Source organism: Ricinus communis, chromosome 5 (assembly GCF_019578655.1).
Source record: "Ricinus communis isolate WT05 ecotype wild-type chromosome 5, ASM1957865v1, whole genome shotgun sequence".
Lineage (NCBI taxonomy): Eukaryota > Viridiplantae > Streptophyta > Magnoliopsida > Malpighiales > Euphorbiaceae > Ricinus > Ricinus communis.
The window spans coordinates 26,690,973-26,700,714 of record NC_063260.1 but is presented as its reverse complement, the minus strand read 5'-3'; the positions used below and the strand labels follow the sequence as shown (position 1 = coordinate 26,700,714).

At 35.9% G+C, this 9,742-nt stretch overlaps 1 protein-coding gene across 1 annotated transcript; it reads left to right on the top strand.

The window, feature by feature from the left end:
* Positions 1-4,457: 4,457 nt before the first annotated feature.
* Positions 4,458-8,326, top strand: LOC8286260 (protein KINESIN LIGHT CHAIN-RELATED 1). Its single transcript, XM_002518817.4, has 3 exons — positions 4,458-5,581; positions 6,406-7,314; positions 7,847-8,326. The coding sequence occupies exons 1-3, from the start codon at positions 4,908-4,910 to the stop codon at positions 8,079-8,081; spliced, it is 1,818 nt and encodes a 605-aa protein (XP_002518863.1). The 5' UTR covers positions 4,458-4,907; the 3' UTR covers positions 8,082-8,326.
* The last annotated feature ends 1,416 nt before the right edge of the window (positions 8,327-9,742 follow it).

The window sequence follows — 9,742 nt, the reverse complement described above, 5'->3', positions numbered from 1 at the left end:
ATAAACGTAAAAAGTCAGAAAAAGTGAAAGAAGAAGCTTAATTGACCCTTTAAACCTGACAAGCCATTAAGTATTTCAAATAGATGCTTCTCTGGGTCTTCTTTCTTGTCTTTAATCGGGTACTTCTTATTTTATAAATGGTGTCCTATTGCATTATAGTTCTTATGTCGGACTTTTTAATTAGCTTATGCTAAGAATAGACTTTGAAGTATTATATGTGATAATTCTCACTATTGGTTTGACATATTCGGAACGGTTTGATAAAAAGTTAAAATATGTAAATTCATTAGTTAAGTGATACAAGCTTCTTCTTTTTCTTTTTTAACAATGAGTGATATAAATTTAAGGATTGTAGTGCTTAGCAACTAGGCAACATATCTATAGATCATGCTTAGATTATTCTTTCATATGTAGTAATTACCACATTTATGAGTGTTATGTAGTCTTGCTTCAGCACTTACAGTTGATTGTTGTCCTTTTTCTGAGCCAAAAGAATATAAGACCCTATGGCCCCTGGTAGGTTAATTTGCTTTGACCTTAGGAAACTATGTAAGTTTCTTGAATTACATTACACCCAATTGCCTCCTTCTTGCTCTCTATATGCATTATATGATGTTCTGGCTTCACCAATGAAAGAAAATCAAGTAAAAATAAAATATTCAAGTCATATATAATACAGCTCACATATCCAATAATGAAATGTAGCATACAAACATAAAAGGTAAAAGAATTTCCAGCTAAGTAAATTTGTAGCCAGCAAATTACATGATGTGGCAGAACTTAGTTGTCATGCCAAAAAAAAAATGCCCACCTTTCAAGCATTTTTTTTCTTTCTTTCCTATTAAAATCATTACATAGACTACAACTAGTTACCACACAAATGACTTGCAAACAAAGCAAACCAACTAAAGTTCTATGATGCAGAGCACCCTTGTTAACAAATGAAATCCACATATATACTCATGATAAGCTTTACATGAATTGAATCCTAGAATAGTCTAATTTTGTATTCACAAAAAGAAGACAGAACAAAAGGCGAAATCACAAACCTAAGCATGAATATAAAATTTCTCTGCTTTATACTTTTTTTTTTTTTTCCATTCATGGTTAAAAAGTCTTGGTGGTTTGGAAATCCACAACCAAAAGGACAAATGTTGTAGACAAGGAACTATTGAAAATAATGTTGTGTCTACAAAGCTAAATGGGAGATTAGATGGTGTTTTAAGCTATTATTGAATCTTGCTAAAAGTAGAGGATTTGAATTTTATGAAGAAAAAAGAAAAGATGGGAAAGGTTGGGTGGTCAACTTAAAGAAGGTGCTGTGACCTATTGTGATATGACTGCCACCATCCAGATCCTAGTGCCAAGAAAAATAAGAAGGGCACATATTCTTTATCTAGGGACCCCCACTTTATGGGAGAGAGATGATAAGCCTTGTCCATTACCACACAGTATGACCTTAATTTATAAGAACAATATATGGCGAAGCAATGTTACAGTATGGTATACAGTAAGCATGCAACATAAACAGTACCCATCATGTCTAGTGACCTCTATATATTTGACAATCTCTTGACACTCTTCTCTTCAAAATGGGATTCAATTTTCTTTGCCTAGAATTTAGTTTGGAAAATGGATATTGCGACTAATGCAGGATGTTTCATGCACTGTTAGGGGACATAAAGGAAAGCCAGCTGCATTGAACAATTAGGGGTCTTCGTTTCAAATGTCAATAGAAGTGCTAGCTAGAATTTGCAATACAGCCTTTAATGGTGGAAATATGTGGAACTAGTGTTCTTAATAGTAGTTTCTAGTTGTTTGAGTACACCCTGACGAAGATCATTACTGCCATAGTCTAGTCAAATGGATCGAAGCTTATTTATGTAAAGTAGATAAAAGTTGTGCCTATAAAAACAGTTGATAGAAGGTTTTGATATCTAAATAAGGTAGTTATCGTCTATAATATTTAATAATTTATTGTTTAGTTGGTTTTTTTAGGTTATAAAATATAAAAAAGAATTTTAAGAATTATGATAGTTTAAATAAATTAGAGCTGCACAACTTGTAGTTTATATTATTTGATCTGCTCTATGCTTAATTGCGCATAAATGCAATGTCGGTATCCTATGTTGGCTATTTTCCGAGTGGCCTTCACTATTGGTTCACCTAATCTAATAAAATTCCAATTCCTTATGTAATGATTTCATTTATAGGATTCTTAGTTATTTTCTTTGCATCTTGATTTATTAAGTATAAAGTCTCTATTTAAAGATGAGGAGCACCATACACTAAAGCATTAAATATTTAAGATATGAAATGAACAGGACAGGACGTGGGGCTTTATTCCAATGGCTCATGTTGTCGATCAGGACACCATTTAGCTAAATAGTGAATTAAAGTCTAGCCGAGAATTAATGAAGATTCGATATATAAGATTAAAAAAAGAGTAGAGATATAACATATAGACACACACACACTGGTGGAACTTGCGCCATGCAAGAAACATTGATTGGCGCCTAACAATAGGCTTTTTGAGGAAAGGAGGCAAAGCCTTGATAGGAAATTGAGTGCTGTGTTGACTTTCTTGTTTTACTGTGTTTGCTAATGGGTATTGCATTCTCAGCCATCATTCATTTCTACAAAGCTTTTGAGTACAGGTTGCACCCAGCAGCACAGCACCATGAATTAATAGACCTGTCCCACTTCTTTCCTATCCATTATAAATTCAACGCGTACCTCCTCTCTAGCCCTGGCTATCTATTGCAGCAATCGCCACTGTATTTCTCATGGCTGGTTATTATCACACCAAAGCCCTAGCAGCTCTTCTTTTCCTTCTCCTTTTCCTTGATTTATCATTAGGTCAGATAACTTCTCCATATTTCACGTCTCTTGCTTGCAAACTATATATTCATTGTAAGTAACTTACGGTTTCCATGTCATTCTCTTTGTAGGCCATGTTTTGGATGTTGCAGAAGACATGAATCATGCCAACTTACCAAGTCATGAGGTAACTAAATTTATTCAGTTTCAACTTCATCTGTTATATATACATAAAGATAACTTACAGATTTATGTCTTTTAACTTTCAAATCTTTTTCCATTTTAAAAAAAGCTTCCCACTAATTCATTCTACACATTAAATGAATTATATTTCCTTTATTTTTGTCACTTAGAATTTTCTTTTCTCTTTTTATTATTTTTATTTTTCTATTTTATATAAATTATTTTAAGGGAAATTAATTTTCACTTTTAATTTTTTTAGCCATTTTTTATAAACAAGAAATTTACTCAATCATTTTCTTTTATTTCTAAAATTATTGTCCTGAAAGAAAAAAAAAATCCACATTTCTCGCTCGTTCTTATTATTTTGAAGTGAAAGAATGCATTCTATTATTACTGTGGTTGTGTTTGCAGGCCATTGCTGAAATGAAGAGGATGAGAAAGCTCATAGATATAGAGGCTTTATTGGACTATGAAAAGGATGGGCACGCTAATGTCAAACACGAACCACCAAAGATTGGAAAACCTAATGGTGGCAACTCCTGAACTAATTATCATGTGTTTCCGCCATAAGAGCTTTATAAAATTACTGCAATAAACTGGCTCTTGCTAGAAAGAAAGAGTATGAACATATGAGCATTGGGGTGTATTTGACCACCTGCAACATGCTCGCTGATCAGTGATAGTGCATATAGATTATGAGCTTGTCATATATGTATACTACTGTGGGTGGATATAATTATATATGAATAATATGAAACTCTTTGTAGTCATTGTGGGTGCGAGTGGTGCAATGCTCAGATGTTCTTCTTCCCTTTTATTTTCTACATCCGTTTGTCTGTCTTTTCATTTCTTGATATATACAGTAAATAACTTATAATGTTGTAATCAGAAATTTTGATTATTCTGGATTAAACTATAAATATATATTTTTCATAATAACAATTTTTAAACTATCTCTAAATTATAGTTAATATTTTCAAATTATTTTCTAATTAGAATAGATCGAATAAACTTTTTTCTTTTATTATTTCTTAAACTACATACTATCCCGGCCTCTATGTGGTTTCGCCTATGCTTGCAGTACTTGTTCCATGAATTCTTAAAGAAAGTAAAGAAAATTACCAATGATCACTCAGATTGTTCATTTCAAACACAATATAAAGTCCAATCAAAACTTTAATCCTCAGACTTCTTCTTTGTCTTTTTTATTTTTTAAATAGGAAGAGTTGTCGTACCTAAATTACATTTAATAAGTGAGTAGAGGAAATTACAAAAGCTTTGAAAATAGCTATAATGCTATTTAAAGAGACTGATCAATAACACTCAGCAAAGAGTTCTTCTGTCAAATAGGAAGAGAGTAATATGGCTACAAAAAAACAACCAAACAAAACGGCCTTTTTCATTTGACAAAAGCAGTAGCAACAAGATTTCGACACGTGGATACACACAACTGGATTAAAGACTGAAACGACAACGTTTAATCACCCGACACTAACTCATCATCCCATCTGACGCAGACGAGGACAGAGAGAGTTATCTTAAAGTCCAGTCTAAAAGAAGTAAAGAAAAAACACTAATAACACCTTAATCCTCGATGTAGCCACTTTAAACCCACTTAAAAGTTAAAACACATTATTAGTAAAGAAAACTAACTGCTCTAATTTACCATTTTGTCCTCCCAATAGCCGTAGCAGAAGTAACGGGAAAGAGAGAGAGAGAATCTCATCTTCAATTAGATCTCTCTTCTCTGTAAGTGCATTATTGTCTGTCAGTTCTTATCTTGGTAGCCTGTCCTTAATCACTTCAGTCTCTACTCTTTCTTTCTTTCTTTTATTTCTTTTCTTTCTCTGCAGCTCTAACTCAATTCTCCGATCCCAAAGCAAGAAAATCAAGAAAACCAAACAATGCCGGGTCTTGTCTCGGTCAAGACACCCCCCGATGCGCCGCCACTACGTATCTCCGTTCCCGAGATCCAACCTCAAACCCAAGCCCAAACTCCGCCCCAAGCCCGACCAGAATCCTCAGTACTAAGGACGCCAACGCCCAACAAGAAACCACCATCACCTTCGCCATCCCGATCCAAACCATCTCCGACCCGCTCCGCTAAGAAACCCCCGCCCGATTCACTGAACCCGCTTCTCTTAGCTGACGCTTCTCTTGACAACCCGGATCTTGGCCCGTTTTTACTAAAGCTAGCACGTGACACAATTGCATCTGGTGAAGGACCAAGTAAAGCTTTAGACTATGCAATTAGAGCATCAAAATCTTTTGAAAGATGTGCTGTTGATGGAGAGCCAAGTTTGGATCTTGTTATGAGTTTACATGTTTTAGCTGCTATTTATTGCAGTTTAGGTAGGTTTGATGAAGCTGTACCTGCTCTTGAAAGGGCAATTACAGTGCCGGATTTGAGTAGAGGAATGGATCACGCACTTGCTGCGTTTTCTGGGTATATGCAGTTAGGTGATACTTATTCAATGCTTGGTCAAGTTGATAAATCCATCGGCTGTTATGAGGATGGGCTCAAAATTCAGATTGATGCTTTGGGTGACACTGATCCTAGAGTTGGAGAGACTTGCAGGTAGTGTGTAATGTTTTGAAACTTTACGTGTTTTCTTCTGTTTTTTGTGTGATTTAGATATTTCGGTATTTATTATTATTTTTGGATTTTTTGTTGTGATGTTTTTGTAAATTTTGTTTTGAAGTTTGCTGCTTTGGGCTAAAGTTTCTATTTTTAGATTTATTTGTCTTCTTTTTTCTCTTATTTTGGATTTTTCTATTGTGTATTAGGAACTTGATCGTCTTGTCAGAGAATTGTATACTTGTGTAAGATTCAGTTTGATGACAAAAAAGATTGAGATTTAGCATTAGGCATGCAGAAATTTGATTAGAACTTCTGGCTTTGAATTTTATGTATGTTTTGTTATTCATCTTTGTCTAATCCATTCTCTAACTAATGATGTGTCCATATGCATGCATGTAAATTACTATATAGTCTATATACACGCAAGCAATCACATAATCTGGACTGCTGATGCAATTCTGAGGACCAACCAAAAAGTCTGGGAGGAGGGATCATTGTTTATCTCAACATAGGAATTGAAAGTCGTATGCTCATTTCCTTTGCAAGTCGAATAGGAAAAAGCATTTAGGGAAAGAAGAAAAGACAAGATCTAAGTGTTGGTCAATTTTAGCTTAGCAACCTACATTAGAAGTTGTTTGACCGTATGATGCCATTAATTTTGAATGTATGTACTATTTTATCTTCACATATTTTAAATGCTGCAATTTTATCACATCTTCCATTTGAAGTTAATCTGCACGGTGGTTGCAGTATAGTCAGATCAGCATGCTTATTTTATATCTTTGAACTCAATTTCAGTATATTTATTTGCAAAATGACAGGTACTTAGCTGAGGCCCATGTTCAAGCCATGAACTTTGATAAAGCACAAGAGTTGTGCAAGAAGACACTTGAAATTCATCGTGCGCATAGTGAACCAGCATCTATTGAAGAGGCAGCTGATCGTCGATTAATGGCCCTCATATGCGAGGCAAAAGGAGACTATGAATCAGCACTTGAGCACCTTGTTCTTGCCAGCATGGCTATGATTGCAAATGGACAGGACAATGAGGTTGCGGCTATTGATGTCAGCATTGGAAATATTTACATGTCTCTCTGCCGCTTCGACGAGGCTGTCTTTTCTTACCAAAAGGCACTCACTGTCTTCAAGTCATCAAAGGGTGACAACCACCCGTCTGTTGCCTCTGTCTTTGTACGGCTTGCTGATCTATATAACAGGACTGGCAAGCTCAGAGAATCAAAGTCTTATTGTGAAAATGCTCTGAGAATATATGCTAAACCTGTGCCTGGAACCACAGCAGAAGAGATTGCTGGTGGGTTGACTGAGATTTCAGCCATTTATGAGTCTGCAGATGAGCCAGAGGAGGCTTTGAAGCTATTGCAGAAGGCAATGAAATTGTTAGAGGACAAACCTGGACAGCAGAGCACCATTGCTGGAATTGAAGCTCGAATGGGAGTGATGTTTTACATGGTTGGGAGATACGAAGAAGCAAGGAACTCATTTGAGAGTGCTGTAACAAAACTTAGAGCTAGTGGCGAAAGGAAGTCGGCCTTCTTTGGTGTTGTGCTGAATCAGATGGGATTGGCTTGTGTGCAGCTATTCAAGATAGATGAGGCTGCTGAGTTGTTTGAAGAAGCGAGAGCAATATTGGAGCAGGAATGTGGGCCTTGTAATCAAGATACCATTGGAGTATATAGCAATCTTGCAGCAACCTATGATGCTATGGGGAGGTAATATACCTTTACAAACTACTGTCTCAACTTATATATTAGCTTATTGTTAACACGATTGAGTTATTCACATCAAAGAGCTTTTCTTTTGGGAGATGAATGCTGTTTGAGTTATTACTTTTAATTTTGCTTCATTGAGTTTATGTTATTACTTTGATTCTTGCTCTCTTTGGGATTTGTTTGTGCTAACATATGCAAGAATGCTGCAAACAGTGCAATGTTTGTGCCCTTACCCACCTCTCCTTGATGTTTCAATTAGATGAGAAACCTTATGATGGGTTTAATCTTTGACTATTTTCCACTTTCTGATAGCTTATAATAGACAGCATTATGGATAAATCTTGAAATGATAAACTTGCATTTCATTAAGACACTCTCCAGCTTCTTGCTTTTCTCACTTCTATTTGTGTTTTCTTGATGTTCATTACTCTAAAAGTATATAATGTGGGTAAAGCTTACAATTGGCTTGCTGAATCTTTTAGCAACTTGAGAATGCTTATTCTGATGCTGAGTGATGTGGCTTTAATTACAGGGTTGATGATGCAATTGAGATACTGGAGTATGTTCTTAAACTGAGAGAGGAAAAACTTGGGATTGCAAATCCTGATTTTGTAGACGAAAAGAGTAGGCTAGCTGAGCTTCTTAAAGAAGCAGGCAGAGCTCGTAACAAAAAGGCAAAATCGCTGGAAAGTCTCATAGATAACAACTCAAAGAGGACGAAGAAAGAGTCGACAAAAAGGTGGCCCGGCCTTGGTTTTAGAATTTGAACATGTATTAATCATTCATATTTATCCACACTTGCACATTCTGTAACATAGAAGATCATGTATAGTGTCTGTTGTAATTTGGTGGGTTTTCTATTCTCTCTCTATTTCTTGAGCTCTGAAATCTGTTTATGTTTGCCGAATTTAATTGTTTTTATTGATTGCCTGTGTTGTGACTTGAAGCTGTTCATTGGAAACAATACTGTTCATTTGAGCAAATAAATTCTGAAGATATTCTTATGTTTTAAGTGTTAATGCGTATATCCTGCCCATTGCAAAGTGGACCCGGAAACTTTCTGTAATGCTGCCGTCCATTCAACTGCTTTGCATGGAATCTTTCTTTGACCAAATTCTGCACAACGCACCATAACTGCGTGGAATGGCCCAGCTGTTCGCTTAAATGCTGCATTTATTCTGCAAGACAGGAAGAGTAATTCTTTAAGTATAACGTCGGCCAGAATGGCTTCTCGCGCTGGGAAGTTTTGTTCTAGTGATATTTAATTTTTTGTGGCTACTGGCTACCAGCCATAGCTCATGTAGCCAGGAAGTAGATATTCTAATATGCCAACATTTGTTGAGGTTACGTGCAAAATAAATCTTAGTACAGTCTGTAAGATTGGGGGTTGCTCCTAACCTTCTGTATTACGAGAGAAGCACTGAGGCTAGAGCTCAATGGCTTGTTGCGAAGACCGACTCTTTTAGAAGAGATTGTGATCAACCAGTATGCTTGCTCGAAGTCTTCACTTCAATTGATACCTTATAATATTTTCCATCCTCTCCAATTATTCTTCATTGGGACAGACTGTCTCTGGCAACATTTTCTTCATATTCTTCATTGCTATACAACCAATTAAGTAGCACTGGTTATAATTTTAACGGGCAAAACTGTATATAATCCATGTACAATGGAGAATAAAAGGTTACGAGTATATATTGTGTCCAGAACCTCTTTTAGTGAAAACAGGTTAGACTCTGTATAGATAAGCCTTTCCAGATTAAGAAAGAAAAGAAAAAAAGTCAGAAGAAGATGATGGATAAGTCATTAGTTAACAACCCACTGAAAAGATCAGTTGCCAAGTGAGACTTTAGCTCAAATGGAAATGGTGCATGCGACTGGACACTGCCTTTATTCTTCATCTATTTCCGTTCTTGTGCTTGAAAGAAGCATCCCTAATAAAACTCGGTCTTCACCATAATACTCATATGTCAGCTTCATTTTCTTCGAACCACCAAAATCATCACCATCACTTTCATGCGTCAAACGTTAAAGCAAAAAAGAAAGAAAGAAAGAAAAGAAGAGGCAAATAAGAATTTGATTCATTGGAGAAACAGAACATTCTCGTGGGTAAGGAATTTGTTCGTGTATTATAAAATATAAGGCCTGAATTAGGCTAGGATTGGAAGCTGTTTATTGACATGACAGGGCTGACTTATTTCAGCCCACTAATTGATGTATTGGCAAGATGAGATGAGATGCCACCACTGGTTTAAAATGCGCAAATAAGGTCCCTAGAAAACGCAACGAGTGTGGTAAGAAGTGGTGCCTGCCGACTCCTATAAATGTTAAACTAGTGAACTCTAGTGATGTGTGTGGTTTGCCCGGAAAAAGGAAGGCTGAAACTGTAAATTGATAATTGAAGGAATAAAGGACAGAATGATGCATG

Excerpts from the sequence above, each read along its gene's own strand:
- LOC8286260 (XM_002518817.4), top strand. The coding sequence starts at position 4,908 with ATGCCGGGTCTTGTCTCGGTCAAGACACCCCCCGATGCGCCGCCACTA. Across the intron at positions 5,582-6,405 it reads AGAGTTGGAGAGACTTGCAG|GTACTTAGCTGAGGCCCATG; the intron begins GTAGTGTGTAAT and ends GCAAAATGACAG. Across the intron at positions 7,315-7,846 it reads ACCTATGATGCTATGGGGAG|GGTTGATGATGCAATTGAGA; the intron begins GTAATATACCTT and ends CTTTAATTACAG.